The sequence below is a fragment of the Labeo rohita genome, unplaced genomic scaffold (genome assembly GCF_022985175.1).
Source record: "Labeo rohita strain BAU-BD-2019 unplaced genomic scaffold, IGBB_LRoh.1.0 scaffold_359, whole genome shotgun sequence".
Taxonomy (NCBI): Eukaryota; Metazoa; Chordata; class Actinopteri; order Cypriniformes; family Cyprinidae; genus Labeo; species Labeo rohita.
This window is the reverse complement of record NW_026129277.1, coordinates 1-23405: the sequence shown is the minus strand read 5'-3', so window position 1 is coordinate 23405 and position 23405 is coordinate 1. Positions and strand designations below refer to the sequence as shown.

The following is a 23405-nucleotide window of genomic DNA, read 5'->3' as shown; positions in this document are numbered from 1 at the left end:
TTGTAGTGACATTTGGTCATTGGGATGGTTACTCCATGATCTCTGCATGCTGGATGTGTGGGTGAGTATTTTTGCATTTCCTTCTTCAAAAACAAATTACAAAAATATTACTGATGGGTTGGTTTTTGGAGCAGAAAGCAGTTGAAGGATGACATTAATAATTAAATATAATAATTCTGACTCCACTAAAGTTGTTGTTTTTCTTTAATCTTTATTTCTAAGGCAAAATCTTTCTTACTGGCAAAAAAAGGATGCAGATGTTTTTATAATGGATGCTGGCTGTTTTAGAGTATTTTCTTGTCTTAGCATTTATCATCGTTTTACAATGCTCAAATGAAAATACACTGAAGTTTTCTGAGTTAAGTGCTGTGTCTCATGAGGTGATGTGAACACTGATGTGATGTGTGCAGCATATATTTATTTAATCACATCACAGCTTTTGCTATATTACTACTGCATTAAGCCATCTATCTATCTATCTATCTATCTATCTATCTATCTATCTATCTATCTATCTATCTATCTATCTATCTATCTATCTATCTATATAATTTGGGCACTCATTTGCAAAGCAGTTGGTTCTAATTAATATTTTATTTGAACTAAGTCATTTTAATTAACATTATTAATCGCAATTATACTATCAAGAACATTAATGGACAATTACTATATAATATTATAAAGTCTCAAGGTTTGTCAGTATTTGTAGAGGTCAAAATACATTCACTGTAACATCCTAAAATTTTTGATGATTAGATTGAATTTCACTTAGATTTTGCACAAGATACTTAACACAATATAGCATTTACATTTAAAACTAATTAAATAATAACAAATTAATATTTAATTATGTTTATTTAATAATGACATCACATTCCCTGTTTTGCCAGTGCATTGTGTATAAACCAAAACAGTTTTAATTACCACGTTTACTATATGAGTGGTTCTCAACCACGTTCCTGGAGGTCCCCCAACACTGCACATTTTGCATCTCTCCTTTATCTTCCACACCTGTTTCAGGTCTTCAAATCTCTACTAATGAGCTGATGATATGAATCAGGTGTGTTTGATTAAGGAGACATGGAAAAAATGCAGTGTTGGGGGCCTCCAGGAAGGTCGTTGGGAGCCACTGTACTATACCATGCTAATACATCAGGGATGCTCAACCCTGTTCCTGGAGATCTCACTTCCTGCAGAGTTCAGCTCCAACCCTGATCAAACACACCTGAACCAACTTATTTGGATCTAAAGGAGCACTTGATAATTACAGACAGGTGTGTCTGATCAGGGTTGGAGCTAAACTCTACAGGAAGGTGGTCCTCCAGGAACAGGGTTGGGCACCCCTGAAATACATAAACCAGTGTTTCTCAACTTCCCAAATATGGTGGACATCACCAGATATTCTGCCATGATTCCAGTTCGAAACGAGTGTATATGTTCCATTCAAAGGACATTAAAGAGTGCGAGAGGTGAATTTAAATTGTATTTATTTACGGAGGTATATGAAGTCACATTTCACACTTTTCTAGTAAGTTTCGTCTGTGTGTGAAGACGCTGCAGGCAGCAGCGCAGTGCAAATCCATGAAGGAACGTTTCGAAGTGAAGTAAACTAAAACGAATTTCCTCTGCTCAGGGAGTAGGGAGCACAGTTCATGCACATAGCTCTCTTCTAACTGTAACGCGGTCAGTGACTGATCCGGAGACGTGGGATCCATGTGCGACAGTTTTATTAAACATGATCGGAGTACAACAGGCAGAGTTCAATCCACAGCAGACAGGGGCAACACAGGTAATCCACAGAGTAAACGAGAGTCCAGGCGAAAGGTCGGGGCAGGCAGCAATAAATCAAACACGAGTGAATAAACAGTCCGGTCGGCAACAGGTAGGCAAAACACAAGAAAAACGCTCAGGATTGAATAGTCAGACTAACCAAAACTTTACAAAGAGGCCCGCCAACCTGACGGTCTATAAATGGCCGACAAGGGGAAGTGACCCATGGGGACCCGGAAGTGGGGATCCCAGGTACGGGGTTATGGGAGATGTAGTGAATTAAAAGTCCAGTGATGGTTCCCGCTGACGGCGGTCGGAGGGAGCCACAGAGACCGTGTTTGTAACACTAACGAGCTGGTTATCTGAATCAGGTGTGTTAACTAAGAGAGGACTGGAGTTGAGAAATGCTGACGTGAACAAATGCATTTTAAACAAGTTATATTAAAGAATATTATACAGGGTGGGCCATTTATATGGATACACCTTAATAAAATGGGAATGGTTGGTGATATTAACGTCCTGTTTGTGGCACATTATAAGTGGTCAGAAACTTGTAAATAACTCATGAAAGAATAAAGTTACGTTTAAACCAAGCACACCATTGTTTTTCTTGTGAAATTCCCAATAAGTTTGATGTGTGATGTATCCATATAAATGGCCCACCCTGTATATCAATTTATTATGATGAACAATACTGAATTAACAATGAAAAAATTGCATATTTATAAGCTAACATTAACCTAGATTTTGAAAAGCTGTAAATGGTATCTAATTTATTAACTGGTATCAACAAATTAAAACTTTCTGTAAAGTGTATATAAAAGTGTATATAAAAATGTATAAAAATCTCAGTGAGTAGGATCTTGAGGCTAACCAGATTTTGCTTTAATTTATTATTTTTTTCTTTTTCTTTATTTTCCTCCACAGTCAAATAGCATAAAGCGCTGCTGTGCACATGCTTTCAGCATGGAAGGAACCCCGCCTCGCATCTCAAAGAGATACTCAAAGAATCTTCAGGAATTAATCAGACAAATGCTCAGCTGTGACCCTAAAGACAGACCATCAGCTGATGAGATTCTAGCAAAACCATTCCTGGAAGATGCAGTAAAGAGAAACAAGAGAATTCCAGCAGTACTTGAGCAAAAATGGATTGAGTCAATCAGCACCTTTAATGAGGCCTACAACAAGCATTATACAGAATTTGAGAACTTGTTCAGCCAGTGGGGAGAAACAGCAGATTTACTAGAAGAAGGACATTACAAGACCATATCAGCAAGTCTGGCAGGTGCTGTGATTGGAGCAGCTGGAGGAATCACTGCATTAGTTGGTGTAATATTATCACCTTTCACTTTCGGAGGATCTTTGATTGTTACGTCTGAAGGTGTTGGAGTCGGTGTTGCAGGTGGTGTAATCGGTGCTGCCACCAACATTGCAGATACAGTAAAACAAAAAGAACTCCATGAGATCCTTAAAAAACTCAAATCTTACATTTAAAATGGAAGAGAACTGATTTGTTTACTTGAATTAAAAGAGTTAATAGGAAAACATATTTAAATTCCATGATTTTGCCAGTACCTCAACTTCAGATAATGTGAGATGATCATGGGAGATTGCTGTTCAGTCTGCCAAAATTGAACGCACATCAGTAGCATTATCAGGTGTGTTGAGAGGACTCTTGGTTATTGCACACACTGAACAGATGAGAAAGCAGTGGAAAACATATGATCCAGAAAAGGTCTCATCCAGTGTACTCAAGGCCACTGCAGAGGTAAGGAAAACTCACAAAGATCTTCTTAATGTTTTAGAGGACATCCAAAAAACACGCAAGGTTTGGATGGGAAAAAAAAAAAAAGAGACAAAATTGTCCAGGGTTGACAGAGACCACATATAAATATACCACCAGCCAGATTTGCACAACATCCTGCAGATTTGTCACTGAGCTCAGGTGACAGGTGAGAAAGAACAAGGGTTTTGCAGAAAATTATTTCAGTATGTAAGACATTGTATTGAGCCAAACAATTGGTGTGTATGTGGCCTGTATATTATGTATGCATGTATGATCTATACTGTACATATCTACTACTATATTTCTAATAATTACGTAGTGCTGTTGATTACATACTGGTTTCAGGTTTTGTTTTCGGATTTGTTTTAATAAATTACTATTAGAAGATTAACATAAACACAGAAACTAAATTTTTTGAAGGATCTCAGGATTCTTAACATCCTGTGTGTTGCTTCAAGAGAGCAACCATACATGTTGTTTTATTTTCATTTATTCTTCATTTATGATCATTTAATCATTTTATTGTTCCATTTAATCATATAATCACCTAATTATTTGAAACTTTTTTTTTTTTGTCATTGATTATATATTTTATGACTTATTTGTATTATGTTAGTATATATACAATGATGTAAAGCAGTAAAATTTTTAATTGCTGCTCTTGTTGTATAATAACACTTGCTTCTACTTTTCTTTGGCTTAATCAATCAACTTCTTGGCTGACAGAAGACTATTAATACAGCAAAAAAAAAAAAAAAAGAAAGAAATTGTTAATGGGTTTGAGGTTTTAGACAACTTTGCTGACAAGTTGTTCTGTTACCAGACTAAATGAATATTTTTTGACAGGATCAGGTGTCCAGGATTGCATCTGATATTTCTGGCATGGAGGCATGATCTAACAAGAGTTATATTGTAGTATTAGTTGTAAAAATGTACATACAATTTATTTTTCTTTCTTTCTTTCTTTTTATTATTTTTATGTTTTATTTTATTTTTAGTAAGTTTCTAAAATACTGTCACATGCAAAAAAAAAAAAAAAAAAAAAAAAAAATAGGATCTTAAAATGTAAATAATTAACTGGGCATGGATGTTTCCATGTGCTTTTTTTGTTTGTTTGTTTTGTTTTTGCTTTTGTTGTTTTTTGTCTGTAGGTGTGACGGATGAAAATATGTATAGTTATATTAAGAAATTCATAAATACTGTAAAAACATTGAAAGAATTTATTTTGAAAGAAGTTATTTTGAATTCATTTAAAAGGGTTCATCAAATGTAAATATGTTAAGTATGTAAAATTAAGTATGTTATGTTCGTCAATCTGTGATCAATTAGTTTAGTCCAATAAATTGTGCAATCGATTACTAGTGCCTTGTCCAACACTAGGGGGAGAACTCGCGTCGTTTCTCCATTATGCATAAAGTTGGCAGTGGAGAAGCATCGTCGAGTTTGATTGATTAATTCTCTCCCCTTTTTCAGGTTTGCCTTATTAATTATTCGTTAAACTAGTGTGAGTTGATGTTGTGAAATGTTTAAGAGTGTGCAGTAGGGATGTGCCAAACGAGGCTTTTGAATCAGTGAGGCTTTTACAACAAAGTGCGTTGATGCTTCGAAGCTTTTGATACAGTTCTCTACTACGCCATCTGCTGGTCAATAAAAATTCTTACACAAAATGTGTCATTTAGATGTTTCGTTCATTGGGGTCTTATTGTAAGGTTTATTTGTGAATTTTATAAGCATATATGTCATTAGCAAGGTGGCGTGTGTGTGCAGCAATAGGGTTTCCAAAATGTATTGTATTTTGCACAATACAATGACAAAGACTTAATACGCCAATAGATTAAACTAACGTAATTTTTCATTGCACCATTTTTGTTTTCCTTACAATAGAACACAAACATGCACATTGTTAAAAAAAATGCACAAATACAAATGCAATTATTACATTTTAATAATAATAATAATAATTATATATATATATATATATATATATAGCAAAAATGTTTGTGGTTGAGGAAGGACTTTTGTCCTTTTATCAAGGATTTTTTAATTTTCATTCAGACAATAGACATTCAGCCACACGTCATTGTTTTTTAGTAGTAGTACTTTAAGTAACAACGATACACCGCGTAAAAAAAGGAAAAAAGAAAAAAAAACATACAAATGCATGATGACCGATAAAGTTATAACACTGCACTAAATGAATAACGGGTATGGGATAGCGCAATCGATACGATTTGTATTTGAGCCTAGCGTGACGTGTCAGTGAGGTAACGAAGCTTCGTTTTCAAAGATCACGTGACAGCCTCATTTCGAGCAATGCTTCGGAACACTAGTGTGTCGAAAACTCGAAACGTGTGTCGACACTAGGTGTCGAGCTACCCATCCCTAGTGTGCAGATGTCAGTAATATAGGAAGTGAATGTTGATTAAAATGCTTAAAAATGTGATTGGTTCGGCGAAGCAGAAGTTTGGACGGCGCGAGGCCACATGTTGATTGATAATGAGTTGTGCATATTCAGATTGTATGTTAATGAACATTTAATTCTGTCTGCTTAGTGTTCATTTGTTGATTTACATGTTGTTTGACACATCTAAGCATTATATAGTGATATTAATTATTTGGAAAGAATATTTAGATGTTTAAATTGTTTGTACTAGTTAATAGATTGCTAAAAAGAACAACTAGGTTTTCAGATAATTCTGAAATGCCATGAAATATGTATTAATTCACTGAGATATTGTTGATTTATAGATAACTAAAGATTATATCTCATCAACTGCTTATTGTACCAATTGTGAATTAAGAAGAAAATGCAAACAACACTGTTTTGAAAAAATTTTATTGTTAATTGTTATCAAAAGACATTATGCATAAAGTTGGCAGTGGAGAAGCATCGTAGAGTTTGATTGATTAATTCTCTCCCCTTTTTCAGGGGTATAACATAGGAATCTGCTTAAATATTGTAAATGATCAATGCGTGATCAACAGAATATGTGAGGGTTTTTCTTCAGCTCACAAAGCTGCATTTATTTGATTTTTTTTGACTGCGGAAGGCTAGGACGAATCCAAGGGCCCGAAGATGGAGGGAAGATCATGATTTCTACAGCAGGGGAACATCATATGAATATGCTGATCAGAGGGCTCAGAAACCTAAGCAGTGCCCCTCTACCCAGTTATTATTGGTGATCAATTATAATATATGGTTCAGAGTATGCTAAAACCAGTTTTTGCAGCTTAATATTTTGTGGAAACGGTGGCACTTTTTTTTATGATTAGACAGTTTATTAACAGCATTTATTTAAAATAGAAATATTTTGTAACATTATCAATGTTTTACTGTCACTCTTGATAAATTAAACACACTGTTGAATAAAAGTACTGATTTTTCTTTTAATGTTACCTTTGAAATGCTATTTATCATGGTTTACCAAAGATACACAAAATACACCCCCATTTGGAATAACCCAGATTTTACAATTAATAAGAAGCCACTTAACTTACACACATGGGCTGAAAAGGGTATCACACAACTTCAACACATCTTTCAAAGTACTAATCTGGCCTCTTTTTCATACTTGGTCCAGAGATACAGCATCAGGAGTAATAGTTCTCTACTCTCCAAAACATACAAAATAATAATAAAATCAGACAACACAACAAGTGTACCATATGCTAAATGGGAATCAGACCTATCTATTGCCCCTGATGCTGATTTCTGGACACAAATCTGCAAAAATGTCTATTTCATGACAAAAAAATGCCAACCTGCAACTTATACAGTATAAGATACTTCACAGATTTCACCTAACCGGATAGAAATTGTTTAAAATGGGATTCACTTCAGAAGCATGTTCACATTGTACCCAAAATAACACAGAGACATATGTTCATGGTATTGCACTCCAATTAAAACTTTTTGGGAAAATGTCATTGAATCACTATCTGTCACAATGGGAAGTTACATCCCAATTTCTCAATCACTTTGTTTGCTGGGCGACATATCCATAATCAACTTAGACAATATAAGCAGTCAGTTAAGAAATTCCATACATATTGCATCCTGGAAGAATCTACTAATTGATTATATCTCAATGGAAAGTCTATCCAGTTCATTTAATAGTAATACAGTAGAATTGCACCCTTTCTGGTCATTTCTAATTACCCTCCAGCAGTCATAATCTATTGACCTTCTTTGTCTGAGACCAACCACAACAACACATCTGCACCTAAACTATTTGTATTCATTTGAAGAATAATATTTGAGACGTTTTTGGGAAGGGTGGAGGACAACACTGATAAGAAAACACTTAAGATAAGGTTTAATAAAAGGAGAACAAAACAAAATCTTAACTTATAACGTATAACTTATTAATTTATATACTTATGTGTGTGTGTGTGTGTGTGTGTGTGCACCTGGTATTCATCACGTTATGGGGACCAAATGTCCCCACAAGGATAGTAATACCAGTAAATTTTGACCTTGTGGGGACATTTGTGAGGTCCCCATGAGGAAACAGGCTTATAAATCATACAGAATGAGTTTTTTTGAGAAAGTAAAAGTGTGCACAGTCTCCTGTGAGGGCTAGGTTTAGGTGTAGGGTAGGTGTAGGGCGATAGAAAATACGGTTTGTACAGTATAAAAACCATTACGCCTATGGAATGTCCCCATAAAACATGTAAACCCAACATGTGTGTGTGTGTGTGTGTGTGTGTTTACCCTTTCTATCTCTTTCCCTCTCTTTGGCCTTTTGTTACCCAGTAGGCTGTGACATCCAGTTAAATATGGGTGGGTGGATGTGAGGTGGGGCTGGAGGCTGGTGTCTCCCCACCTTTTCCCCTGATCTTGCTCTTCCGGGATCTCTTGCCCTGGCTGGTTCTGACCTGCATGCCTTGCTGTTTTAATGCACCACATATTAGTTGAAATACATATACACTGTTAACATGTTTAATACAGAATACATGTATTTATATACAGGAGAGTTAAAAAAAGACACATGCACAGGGTAAGTGTGCCATGTGGGTGGGCTAGGTCCCAGGCCTGAGCTGCCTGCATGTCTCAATTTTAATGCATCACAAACTAGCCTGAAACATCTAAACATCTACATATTTAAAAAACATAAATAAATAAATAACAGACATATAAGGTGTGCGAGGCATCTAGGTAGTGGCCAGGGATGGCTGGTGTTTTGGGGGATGGTTGGGGGCCTTTGGGCCCTGTTGCCCCACAGCATTTTTCCTGGCACTCCTGATGAAATGTGTCAGGTGCTAAGTATTTTGTATCCACAGAGGAATCAGAGGCAACCGTAGTAATAGTCACAAATCTGGCTGGTGACCTTCAGTCCGCTCACCACTATGCCCGCTCATTCCATTGCCATTTACATATACAGACTGTTGCACCACACCCCAGACTACATTCCCCATCATTCATTGCGCTCATCACCTGCATCCAATCAGAGACATACGTATGTTGAGAATTTCTCCAGCAGTAACGTGTGCAGCCGCGAGCAGATTCATCAGTTGTCTCATGACTGTCACAACACAGACAACACAAACGGCTCGCTTACATGTTTCACATTAAAATAAAGATTACACATATGGTAGGGGATCGTCTAAAGTTAAATAAATCCTTTTAAATGGCCAAGGTCATGTTTGCGCTGTCCAGTATTGAAAGGTCACATTAGGCTTGCTATAAAACCTCCAGTGATACTGACGGACAACAGTTAAGTCTGATCCTATTTTTTGGAGCGAGTTTCATCTGTATTTTCCTGGGATCATAACGGTGCTGTTGATTACTGCTGTTACGAATCTGGTCGGTGTTCTGCGGACCACTCACCACCAGATGTCACCCTCACTCTACCTCACACACACACACACACACACACACAGTCTGTTGCATTCCACCCCGGACTTCATTACCCATCAGCCACCACTCGTGTCACCCGCGTCCAATCAGAGACTGTAGCAAAGCCCCGGACCTTCCCAGTGCACTTACGGATTGTTGTGAATTGTCGTATTGTATTGTTGTTATTTCCATCATTAGCGTTTCCTAGTTTCTTGTGCCCTGTTCCTAGTTTTGATCTCTCACCTGGTTTTCTCGTTTTCGACTGTCTAGCCGCCTGCCTTTTCGGACTATCGCTCGCCTTACTGGACCATTCTCTTGTTTCACCTCTGACACACCTGTTTGCCGTTTGCTTTGACCCTGCCTGTTTTTCGACTATGTATCTGTCTCGTCCCTTCAATAAAAGCGTGCACATGAATCCGCTCGCCTCTCGTCTCTCTCCCACTGTAACAACTGCAAAGCCTCCAGACAAAGGACGACAATTGTTAGAACAAAAATATTAATTTACCCAGAACTAAAAGGTAACTTTAAAACCTTGCTGAGAAAGTACAAGATGTACTGTACAAGAAAACTGGCCAGAATTTGTGCAGTGGAAACAAAGTACAGATGAATACACTTTAACACTAATACAGAAAAGCAAAGCCATCTACTACTTTTTTTTTTTTTTTTTTTTTTTTTTTTTTTTTTAATGAATCACAACCAAACTGCTTTAGTAAGTCAAACATCAGTAGAATGTGTTTTTATGAATGTGTTGTTCACCAGGTCATGGAGATTCATCAGTCTGCTGTGATTCTGCTGCTGGTCTTGGCTGCTTCTTTCACTGCTTATGGTCAACGACCACCATCACATATAGAACATCATTATCAAAATTTCCTCAATCAGCATTTGGGTCCTCATGTGAGTGAGCAAGTTTGTAACACAGAAATCAGAAACAGGCACATCACTCTCCCTGGAAATGTCTGCAAACCTACCAAAAAATTTTAAATAAAGGAGCTGTCTTACAATCTCTAATTATATTTGAGTAAAGATTTATTTATTTTTGAAGAACAGCATTCTTTAGACGGTCTGCACTTTTTCATGCATGTTTCTGTGTGTAATTGTGCTACAAATGTGCAAGATTCAGCTTGTTTAATTAAATTTTAAGCACTTTGTTGCATTAAAAATCTTTTTCATTGAAGTAGTGAATATGCACAAACAGTAGAGGGAAGAAAAACACAAATGCTTTTTCCATCTCTCTCTAATCTTACATAAACTTACACTACCGTTCAAAAGTTTGGGGTCAGTACATTTTTATTGTTTTTTTTTTTTTTTTTTTTTTTTTTTTTTAAGAAATTAATACTTTTATTCACCAAGGATGTATTAAGTTAATAATTAAAAGTTTATTAAAAGTTAATAATAAATAATTTACATTGTTATAAAATATTTATATTTTGAATAAACACTGTACTTTTTAAACTTGTTATTATGAATCAGCAATGAAAAAAAAAAATCACAGGTTGAAAAAAAATCCTGATAATCCAACATTGATCATTCTAAAATAAATGTTATTAGAATTATTTCATTTGCAGATCATGTGACACTTAAGACTAGTAACAGCTGATAAAAATTCATTTTCATCACAGGAATAAATCTATTTTGAGGAAAAAATCTGTTTTTGTTCAAGTGAGAAAAAAAAAACAATATTTTACAGCAAAACATTTCATATTACTCTTGATTTCACTTAACATAATCAAATAAATGCAGCTATCAGTCAAGACATTTAAAGACTAAACAAGTCTTACTTATTTTGAAAAAGTAACTTGGATATCTTTATAGTAAAATTTATGGAGTAATAGGGCAAAATGTTTTTATACTGTACACACTGGTGATGGGGAATTTTCTGGGGTGTGGTATAACACAGTGAAACCTAGCCATCAGGAGACTGTGCACACTTTTACTTTCCACAAAAAAAAAAAAAAAAATGAAGCCCCAGGTTCATTCTGCATGATTTAAACAAAGTTAAAAACTCATGGGGACCTCACAAATGTCCCCACAAGGTCAAAATTTTACTGTAAAATGGTATTACTATACTGGTGGGGACATTTGGTCCCCATAATGTGATAAATACCAGGTACACACATCATCACACACACACACAATATTTTAGAGACACTGATTCAAAACATTGTAAGTGAATCATATGTTTTTAACAATATTTATCACATAAACATAAAAAGACTGATCAAGTTCATTGCCAAAGAACTGTACTACTGATTTTACTTTTAGTAAGGCACTTTTAGTGTTTTTCAATTATTTGTAGTGTTAGGAGTTGGTAGTTTTTTTTTTTTTTTTTGTAGTTTTGTTTTATTTTTGCATTAATTAAAAAGCCTTTTCTTTACGCATTTGAGTCCTCGCCTCATGTCTCCAACTGGCCCGTGACAGTGAGCTATGCACTGGGGAAAACACCTTGATATTGAGTTTAGTTTAGAGATTTATCACTGTAATGAATTTAACTTTCGCCAACCTAGGGAGGTGAAATAGAGTAGTGATGGGTATTTATGTCACAGCTGACGTTATGATTCTTGGATCATGTGTCAGTTAATGTGTGGTTATGAGTACATCACATAAGAAAGATTGGTGAGTAATCAACAACTACTAAATGAATAACATGAATGAAAAAGGAACAAAGTGCATAAGAGGCATAAAAAGCAAGTGATTATGTTGGGAGTTGTTGGGAGCTATGTCAGAGCTACGTTATCTGGAAAGATAAACTGTTGCTAGTCTGAAACAAATAAGGTGAATGGTTGGAACACGCAAGCAAAAGTACCTGAAGTGAAGGTTTGCTTGCCAGAGCTTAACCTTGTTGCAAATGTCTGTGTGTCTGTACCTGGTTGTATCTGTTGTTGCCTCAAAAGCTGGAGACTTGGACTTGGTATCTGTTGTTGTCTCACCTTTGCAGGCCGCAGACTCAGAACGTTGATGTTTCTGTTAATGTCCCCTGGACGTGCCGGAGACTCAGAACAAAGGTTTGTTCTGTTTGTGTCTTTTCCTTCACAGGACTTAGACTCAGAACTGTGTATATGTTACTGTCTCTCTGAACAGGAGACTCAGAACGAAGGTTTCTGTTAACGTCCCCTGGATGTGCCGGAGACTCAGAACGTTGTGTCTTTTGGAAGGGTACCTTTATCCCTTTCCAATGAGGAGGAGATTGCAATTTAGCGCTTCTCCATTTCCGTGCTGTGATTGGCCGGTTCCATCAGAGTCAGGGGACACGTGGTGGCCCACCCTTCTGTCCTCCTGTGGAATTTATTTGCATAGTCCAAACACAAAGCTAGAAAAGTGTCACTGAAGTTTCACCGGTGCATTTATCACTTTACAAACCATAACCAGAATGCATTTGGCAATGTTACGAACACATTAAGCCCAAAAATGATGGGAAAAGACTGAACTGTCATGTATGCATTCATTTGTCCATTAACAGCTGAGTTTGTGTAAGAGGTTGCACTACATGTTGCTGTCACAAGGAAAACTTATTTCTCTGAATAAGTATAAGATGCGTGTGTTGTAGTGTACATCAGTTTTAAGGTTTGAAAACAGTTATGAATGGATTTGGATGGATCTCCATGATCTCTCTTAGTTTCACCCAATGCTGCTGCATCTGGAGGTCCTAAAGAGTTTTTACAGTTGGTCACAGGCCAAACCCTTAGGAATCAGTCTCAACGTGGGTGAAGAGCACAAACTGCATTTTGACCAATAGGAAGTTCTGTCCTTCCCGGGCTTTGCACCAAAGGTCTTCTTGTTGCCCTCTAAGAGATGTCTGGCTGTTGTCCTGGCATCCTTATCTGAAGGCGTTGGACAGTTTGCTTATGTTAGTTCACCAAGATCCAATCAAAATGTAGCAAACCTCTGTCCAGTATTGCTGTCATGGAGGGCCCCTGCCATAAACTGGGCCCTGGAATGTGCTGTCCACTACATCACTTTCCTTAGAAATGGAGAAGAGAAGAAAAAAAAAAAAAGTCAACTGAATTTGTTACATAAACACATTGATTCAGGCACAAAGTAAAAATGTGTGCTATTTCCTGTTATTTTATGTCATCCTCAACACATTTGCTGTTCATAGCAAGATGTAGGACTTTGTAAGGGAACACCTATAATTTTTGAGCACATATTAACCATACCTTGTGGACAATTTTTGCAATTAAATGCTGAACACTAAAGGGGCTCAATAAACAGCATTTTATGTGAATTACACTTAAAAAGCAGTAACTTTTTTTTTTTCTTAAAGTTGCATGAATATCACAAACTCTCTGAAGCCAGTGATGACAGCGATTCCTCAGATAAGAGCATTGAACAACCTCCTTCATTCCATGGTGAGTAAATTGTATGATGAATTTGAGCAACATCAATTTAGAGTGAGCAGCATAATTCAGCAAATCACAATCTGGGCCAGTATTCACAAACCATTTATCTTACCACTAAGAGTTCTCCTAAACAGCAGTAAAAGTTTTTAGCTAAGAGTTTTTTTTTTAAAACCCATTCACAGAGCTGCTGAGACAAACTTTCTCTAAGGAATAGAGACAAATCTTAAGCTAAAATTAAGGGCGGGGTTGACCTCATTGCTATGATATCAGCATACCTTAGGTAATATGTACTGTTTAGGGGTAGGTAAGGTACAAAGATATACCTTTTCACTTTTGTATTTTAGGGTACCGCCCCAGTGTGTACCTTTTCCTTTTCTGACAGTGTAAATTTAGGACTGACACACCCATTATTTTTACGATTTTCTACTAAATTGACAAGCTATGAGGTATTTTTAATCTTAGGATGTTTCATGAATATGGGCCCTGATGTCACAAATAATATAGCAAAAATAAAAATATAAAATGTAGTATTATGTTACCAAAAAATAAACAGCTGTATAAACATTTTTAAACTGTTTCAAACTGTTACATGCAAAAAATGCAGCAATGAGTGTTTAGTGTTGTCTTGTTAAAAATTGAACATCATTGTTGTTGCTAAAATACAATTAGATTTTTCATTTAGTTTTAGATGTATTTTAACAACAGTGATAGTTGCTGGAAAATAGGGCAGTGGGGAGGGTGACAGAGACCAGTTACTTGTTTCCATCAGAATTCTGTTTTCTTGTTTTATGTTTTAGTCAATTCTGAATGTTAGTTTTTGTTGTTGTTTTGTTTTGTTTTGTTTTGTTTTGTTTTTTGTTTTTTTTTAACTCTTTGATGACACAATAGACATTTGCTCATGAATCACATTACACTTGAGAAGTTTGTTTACATGCAGCTTGCAAGAACAGCTCAGTTGAAAGACATGGTTTATTATCCACCATCCTCATCATGTAAAGCAGGGAAAGACCCTGTTTGGATGGCCAGTCCAGTATACAGATGTCATGCAATAAACTCTAGAAGTACTACTGTACATTCTACTGTCTTCTGCAAGCATTGAACCACACCACAACCTTAAAAACCAAGGCACTTACATGCACACTGTGACGAGTATCTCCGGGCTCATCAGCGTCGCCCTGGTAACCAACGATCGTCAGCTGCACACCACCATCACCGGCTGATCGGTCACGGCTGCTTTCAATCAGGACCGACCTACAAAAGACGCTGAAACACGCTACCGAGTCAGACTTGGATCTCACACATGCTGGACGCTACTAACTCATTTTCTCTCTTTGCCAGAAAGCAGCGAGTGACCGACAGCCCACTGAAGGGGCACGACACGGACACCCACTTTCGAGCACAAGGACCGAGACAGAGCACCAGCCACGCCAGCACCCCACTTCTTCTTTCTACCACTGTTCCACGAAGTATTATAATAAAATCCACCCTCCGGGGGTTTTTCACTCAGCTCTTTCTGTCGTGTGATTCTTCACCCCGTGACAACACACACAATCTTCATTTTCTTTTCTGCTTCTGTTTTGCTTGTTTTCCAGTCCAGCTTTCTATTTAACATTGGCATTATGTACTATGAATATGATGGTTTGCTTGTGATGTTCCTCATTTGCAAGTCACTTGGGGTTTCATCTGCTAAATTAAGTACTGTATAGACAGCAACTAGATTTGTTATTCGTTATTATTTTTGGTTATTTGTTCTGTTTAGTGCATTTTATTTTAACAGTGAGGCAAAATATTATTATGACCGTTAAAGTAACTGTTCAACTGTAAAAACAAGTTTGTCTGTAATTTACTTACTATCTGGTCATTTTAAATGAACACCTGGTTTTGAATAAAAATAGGGCAACAAACTATTCCTGGTCCAGCTATGTACATACCTATGACTTTTTTTATAGCAGAAATTTCTGAAACCCCAAAGCAACCAGTCTGTTCATCGCCAGGATCTTTTTTTTTTATCCCAGAGTTCTTTATATTCATCTCCCAGCACCTCCCCTTCTAGTGTGAACTGGGACAGCTTTGAAGTCCCATGGAATAAGTTTCCTGAGGAATTAATGCAGGCACTTGAGAGGCGGAAAAGGCCAGACCCTCGGTTGCGTAGGTAAATGGTCAGGATTGTTGTTGTGGCAATGATGAACGTTTGTGCTTGTCCAAGTAGGAAGAATTTAACGGAGGTTGCCGAAAGGATGGTTGCCAATATCCAAAGCCTTGGCAAGATGTGATTGAAGCGAGTGTGATTGGTCCTGGACAGGGCCGTGCACAGACCTTTTGAGGGGCATGTGCTGAAACTGAAAAAAGGGCACCCCCCCCCCAACCCCCCCAACCCCCCAACCCCCTCCACCACCAAAAAAATAACACACAATAATATTCTTATATTATATTTAATTAGTATTAATAACTTTTATACAGATAATATATACATATAGAGGTTATCTTTAAAACTAATTACAACAACACACCTGACCATCTAGTAAAGTTAGCTTTACCAATTTGTCTCCTGGGTGTTGTCTGTGTATTATTTGTCCTGTGTTTGTGAATTGGTTGTGCACTCTCTCTTATTTAGTTGTGTAAGATGTTCATTTTCTTTTTTTCTTTGCTTTGCATACATGCAGATTACATTCTGCATGATAAAATATATAGAATGCACAGTGACCTGATGATTCTCATTCTCATTGTGTAAAGTTTTTTTTTTTTTTTTTTTTTTTTTTTAATACAAAATTATTACAGTAGTAAACCATGTTTTTCTATGTTTATACATGTGAAGACGAGCGTGGAGTATACAATACTAGATTTTTAAAAAAAATCTAGACAGCAAACCCATGCAAAATATAATAGCATCGTAAACTTTAACCTACCATGCTGTGTGACCATAGGCTATATAATATGATGAAATGTTAATAATTTACATCATGTAATTTACATGCATCAGCACATTCAGCAGATAGCCATAAAATCAAAATAGAAATTTCCTATAATATATTTTACCTAGCTGACAAGGATCACTCGGTTGCTTGTGTCAAACTCAAATGCATTATATGAACCTTTATAGACATACTAGTGTTTATTTCATAAAGACAACGTTGCGCTTATTCAAACAACAAGATATTTTACCGTTACAAGACGAAGACGTTCATCTGCTTCTGCTCTATGACTCTGACTGATGCAGTGGAGGTTTTAGGCATGGGCGAACGGGGCAGCCGCCCGGGGCGGCATTTTTTTATGACACGTGGGGGGCGGCACACGAACTTGGAGGAAAAAAATCATCTGTGCCGCTAAGCGGTTTTCTATTGTCTATGACACCTGTGCCGCCCCTGCTGCTGAAGGAGCCGCACAGAAGCTGAGCGAGAGGAGAGGAGAGGAGAGGAGAGGAGAGGGGATGAGGGGGGCGCAGAGTACAGTTCGCCTCTCCCAAATGAAGCGGACAAGGAGGTGGGCTAAACTATGTCAGTGACACCTGACTTTATTACAAATAACGCACATTTAATTCAAAATATTACTTTGAAAAAAAAAGAGAAAAAAATTATAAACACAGACCAATAAGTTGCACTTTTTTTTATTTATTTAATTGTGTGAAATTGCTATGAAAATAGGTAATAAAAAACGATTATGATGTGGAGGTGAGTTGGTTTAGTCTTGACTTCTGGTCGTGAGTGACAGCGTTGGGGGATGAGAAATCTGTTGATTGTCGATTACGAAGTAAACACAGCGATGGAGAGAAAAAGGCCAAAGCTGTCAGGTGCCCAATTTAGGAAAAAAAGAAAAGAAGATGAGGAGAAACGGGCAAAAGATAAAGGTATGCAACAATGTTCTCTCTGTATGATTAAGGTATTCATGTCATTATGTTAATTAGTGGTATAACGTTAACTCTTAGGTTTGTTAGCCTTCTTGCTTATGATGCTTGCTATGCTTACCTTGCTAAAAAAAAAAAAAAAAAAAAAACCCAATAAAAGCCTAATATACATATATATTATGAACCATTAACTTTTTTCCAGTGAAACTATTACAAAATTCCTTATAGTAGTGTGTTTTGGACACTTTTGCAATAGGATTTACCATCCCACCCACCAGTAGAATCCATAATATACCAGCAGACACTGTTATACTTACTATTAAAACCAATACCATTCAATAGGGGAGCATATCTCATATGATGCCATTATTGATGACTTTGCATCTAGAAAGGCCAGAAATGTAAGATTTTAGTTTCAGTTTGTGTTTTCTGTTCTGCAGTGAAATAATTTAATTTTCTTTAGTGTGATTTATTCTATATTTATGCTAGATTTTATTATGTATATTATTGTATATAATTTTTCTTAAATAATATTTGTTTGTACACAGTATATTTATTGAAGTTATGAGCAGGTTTTTTTTTTGTTTTTTTGGTTTTTTTTGCAAAAATTGGTCTGTTACAGGATGACATGTAGTATTACTATAATGAAACCTGTGCACGTGCCTGGTCCTGGATACTACTCCTTGGTCAAACAATTTCAAGCCAGGGTTGAAAATGCAAGAAGAACCAGCACACCAAAAATAAAAAAGCGCATTCATGATACAGAGGAATGTGACACTGAGGAAGTCACACCTGAAAAAAAGAGCTGCAGTCCAACATACATATGGCTGCATTAATTGGGAGGTGAAATTTATCCCCCTCAGTGAAACTGCTGAGAGTCAGCTATTGAAAAAAGAGAAGATCAGGAGTCTGTCACAAACAACTGACTGGACTGAAGAGGAAGTGAAGGTTCTCAAATCTACATACTACAAACTAACAAAGGAACAGACATGAAAACCCTTACTGAGGAGTGGCCATTTTTGTTTCAGGAAAGTGGAATGGAAGTGCACTTTAAAGACCTCACAGGAATACCACTTAAAGAGACCTTCCTAAACAGCATTGACACAAAGGGAAACAGGTTGTTGAACTTCATGAGGAATGTTTGTGCAACCAGGAACAATCGTGTCTTACAGGCTGTCACAAAACTTCAAGTTTTGAGAGGACAGACAAATAGTTGCTCAGAGGATGTGAAAGACTTGATTCTGGCTGTATGTTAAGTTATTTTCAGAGGGCAGGAAATCTATACTGCTATACAAACAGCACATTGAGTGCTCTAAAATATATATATCCATATTTCATTTCTATAGTATTGTCCCTTAAGAAGATATACTAAAATGATTGCTGAAATGTGAGGGGTGTACTCACTTTTGTGGCTTCATTTACAGAGGTTTTCAATGTTGTTTTTTTTCTTTTCAAGGTGTTTGTTCATCATCAATCCTGAAAAGGGCACAAAGGTAGTGGAAAAGAAGAACAAAAAAATGACTCCCAGTGAACCCAAGAGTCTTCACCTTAATCTCTGACCTTTCTGATTACGAGTGGCGAGAGACACTGTAAATGGCCTGCAAAGGTGCCCTGCAACTTGTTGTTCCTTGTTCTGCTTTAGTAGTTATTGTTGTAAATGTTTGACTTAAACTTTACCTATCTTCTCAAGCTCAGTTTAAAGTGGAAGTTAGATAGCCGAAATATTTTAAATTCTGAATCTAAATTTTAAATGCATAGTCTTGACTGACTGATTCTTGTCTGATTTTAAGACTGATCTTAAGCCACTGTATACTTATGATAAAACACAAGAACAGAAAAAAAACACTAAAGTTATTTTAAATGCCTGCCAGTCTAAAAATACTTGGGACCACACTGATGTGCAAGTTTTTATTAGATTTTGATGGGTTTTGATGATTTGATTTAGGTTTGTATTCATCAATTAGTATACAAGTATTCTTAATAGTTTCTTAAATCTGAATGTTCAGCAATGTAACTTCTTTCTCTTCTTCTTTCTCTTCATGTGATAAAATGGTGCTTTCACAGAATTGCTGAATGAATGCACTTATGTTCAGTTTATTTATATTAAAATAATTCAACAGCATTTACATATCTAATGTTTTTTCCTTAGTTGAAATAGTTTTCTGTCTGCTTTGTGAAATAATTATAGGTTTTAACCTATAATTTTAATTGTTTAAAAAAAACAATTAAAATCCGTAAAATATACAGTACAGTGGGTGCAATCCTGTAAAACCAATAATGTTGCTACTACATTTTTGACGGTAAAGTTCTGGCAACCACAGCTGCCATTTTTTTTACCGTAAAATTTACAGATTGTTTTTTACTGGTTAGAAACGTTTGTAGTCCTCAGGTTAATCTTTTTTTTTTTTTTTTCAAAAACAATAATGGTTAAATGATTAACAAAGATTATTTTGCACAAAAAAAAAAAAAAAAAATCATTGTTATTATTAATTAATACAATTATTGTCACATTTTTAACTTTTTTTTTTTTTTTTTTTTTTACTTTTCATGTAACAATTTCAGAGATTTAAACTCTTGAGATCTGGCAACTGCAACCATGAAATCTTGTGTAGGCACATAACTGATTTGAGATAACATGTCCAAATTAAAATTTTGGATTAAAAAAAGTGGGCGAATATCACAGTCTATTATGCTTAATAAATCGTGAGAACCAGAAATGACCACGAATAAAATACAATTCATCATGCCGCCCTAGAAAAAAATAATCTTTACTTTATTTATCCCTTCACAACTTGACTATGGTGTAAATAATTAGTCAACTTGATACTGTTTCAAAGCTGTATGTCATATATAAACTCATTGCGTTGTTCATGTGTATTATCTGTGTGCAGATTCTTGACTGGTTTGTTCACATTTGTCTGGCCCTGCAGTACATTCATGAAAACAATGTGCTTCACAGAGATATAAGACCACAGGTAAATATTGACAAATCTCAATAAATGATTTATCGCCACATGTATGACTTATCTGAGTTCTCTGCATTCATTGTAGAATGTTTTTCTGACTGAAGAAGGCTACATCAATCTAGGAGATTTTGGATGCTCAAAAATATTGGAAAGGTAAAAACAGTAATGCGATCTACTGATGCATCAAAATGAAAATTCTTAGACAAAACTAACAATTGGGGAAAAGTGACTGCAACAGAACCCTCTCTTATTTCTAAAACATGACACAGTTTCTCTGTTTCTCTACACAAGTGCAGGTCAGCACACTTTTCTTCTGGCATAATTCAACTGTAATCACTTTTACAACCAATATATCATCAGTTGTAATTACATTACATTATATTAAACCAAGATAATGTCACATGAACCCTGCTTTTTTTGCACATCAAATTTGCTAGATTTTGAAGTAATGGTTTAGATTAATAAATGTAGTCTTTTTGAAGACTGAAAGTGGCATTTTTGTCAAAAAAAAAAAGAAAAAAAGAAAAAAGGGTGCATCCCTCTTGAAGATTTTGTCATTTTGAATACATTGATTTTCATTTTTCAGAGTTGATGCATATGCAGCATCAGTTGTGGGTGCATCGCTTTATGTCAGTCCAGAAGTTTATCAGAAGAAATATAATTCAAAACGGTACACTGAACGCACAACAAATTCTCATATGCAACCCATTCTCACTCCCGAGGCGTCAAAAACTATGGAAGGCCATTAGGGCCAAAACGTGTTGTACAAACGCGTTAACGCGTAACTACTAAATTTACGCGTTAGCACGCAATTACGCGTTAACACGCAGTTTTGTGCTGGCATTGAGCTTTAACACCATCTAGTGGTTGTTTTCTAATGAATTCAAATTTTTAAATTAATTTTACTTAGGTGTACATTTAATTACATTACAGCACATAAGCATTTTTTAATTATGTTATTTTTAATTATATGTAATGTTGGACAATGAACTGACGGGCCCATTTGAAGTAATTTGTTAAGAAGCCAATGGACAATATAAAGTTTCTGACTGTGTGGGGCATCTGACTGCTTTCCAAAAAGGGGCACAACTAATTTACAAATATAGTGATAGTGTCAAATGAGACTGTACAGGGACTGAGGCAATGAGCAGTAGAGTAAACGTTACAGGACTGTCTACAAGTACATTTGTACAATATCATACAAGTGTTCAACTGAATTATTGAATTATTAAGACTTTGATGTAATAATGGGGCATTTTTAAAACTTTTACCCAGTCCAATTACCCACACTTGCGCTCTTGGCCACTTTATAGCACATGTATGCGACAGGAAGTAAGTGTGCAGAAACCTTTCCAGTTAAAAGTTAAAAATGAATAATAATTATAATAATTAGATATTACAAATAATTTGGTAGTAAAACAAAGTGTTGCATGTTTTATGCAAAGAGAAGTATATTTATTTTGTACATCATTTGCAACTGCTTATTTATCACTTAATTAGAAGCACCACAAATCAAATTGACATCTGTTATAGGGAGATACTGAACAGACATTTAGAAGTTTATTTTAAAATGCAAAGTTGAAACTAAAAATAAATCCCTGTAAACACTCGCATTTTTACCACACTGTAAGTGTGTCCCATCAGGTCATGAAAAGTTCTACACACACTTGTGGTTTTCATGTTCACTTTAACACTTGTGCCAAATACAGGAAATACGTCATACAATTAGTCAAGGTGCAAAACTGCAAGTGTGGGTATTAGGACAGGTCAAACGTTTAAGAAACAACATGTTATATATGTTATATATGCTGTACAAATTACAATAGCAGGAATGTTTGATAAAAGGGTAAAACTAACACAGACCTACCACTGCAAATGTCTCCCTCCGCAGCTTTCTTTCTTCTCTGTTTCTAAATGAAGACCTCTCCACAAACAAGACTGGACTGACTGCTTCATTTAGGTCTCCTCAGCTAAAAAAAAAAAAAAAAAAAAAAAAAAAGGGAAAGAAAAGACAATTATATAGAGAATGTTAATAATGATCTGTGAGCAACATATTTAAGTTCTAAACTGATATGAATGAATGAACTGCAGGAGGTTATTATTTTATTATTTTTTTTTTTAACCTTTTTTTTTTTTTGGTCTTTACATTAAAAGGTGTTACAATCATGGAATACTAAGTGTAGTGATTACTGTGGAATCTGTCGTAAAAGCACATCAAAACTAGCATTACAGTGGTAAAACCATAGTAAGTTTGGTGATCACTGTGCTATTACTATACAAATCACAGTCAAACTAAAGATACTGCAGTAAAAGCATAATAAGTGTTGTGGTTATTGTGATTTTTTACTGAAACTGCCACAGCAAAACTACAGTTACTGTGGTAAAAACATGGTGTCACTGTTTTAACTTCAAATATCACAGCACAACTATAGTTACTGTAGTAAAAACATGGTAAGTGTCATGTTTACAGTGTTTTAACTTCAAATTTCACAGCAAAACTACAGTTACTGAGTAAAAACATGGTAAATATCACGTTTACTGTTTTCACTTTAAATTTCACAGTGAAACTGTAGTTAATGTGGTAAAACATGCTAAGTGTCATGTTTACTTTGTTTTAACTTCATATATCACAGTACAACTACAGTTACTGGAGTAAAAACATAGTAAGTGTCATGTTTAGGGGCAGTCATGGCTGAATTTCACATCATGATCATGAACCCCAAATTTTTCAATATTTCATCCAAATAATATTTTAAGTCTAGGCATGCCATAATTAAAAGAACCAATTTTAATTTCTAAATATAATTCATCATTTAACTGTGCGCTTTAATTTCATCTTTATTATCTCTTTCTATTGCTCATGAGC

The 23405-nt window shown here is 35.8% G+C and overlaps 1 protein-coding gene across 2 annotated transcripts; it reads left to right on the top strand.

Annotated features, from left to right (window-relative positions):
• The first annotated feature begins 4 nt into the window (after positions 1-4).
• LOC127160479 (apolipoprotein L3) lies at positions 5-20791 on the top strand. 2 transcript variants are annotated; one of them, XR_007826758.1, is made up of 3 exons: positions 5-61; positions 20465-20548; positions 20625-20791. XR_007826758.1 is itself a non-coding variant. In XM_051103123.1 (2 exons), exons 1-2 carry the CDS (start codon positions 47-49, stop codon positions 3262-3264), a joined length of 582 nt encoding a protein of 193 aa, XP_050959080.1. In that variant the 5' UTR covers positions 11-46; the 3' UTR covers positions 3265-5530. The 2 variants fall into 2 exon arrangements, 1 of the variants encoding a protein (XP_050959080.1); XM_051103123.1 differs by lacking the exons at positions 20465-20548; positions 20625-20791 and adding an exon at positions 2698-5530 and having other exon boundaries at positions 11-61.
• The last annotated feature ends 2614 nt before the right edge of the window (positions 20792-23405 follow it).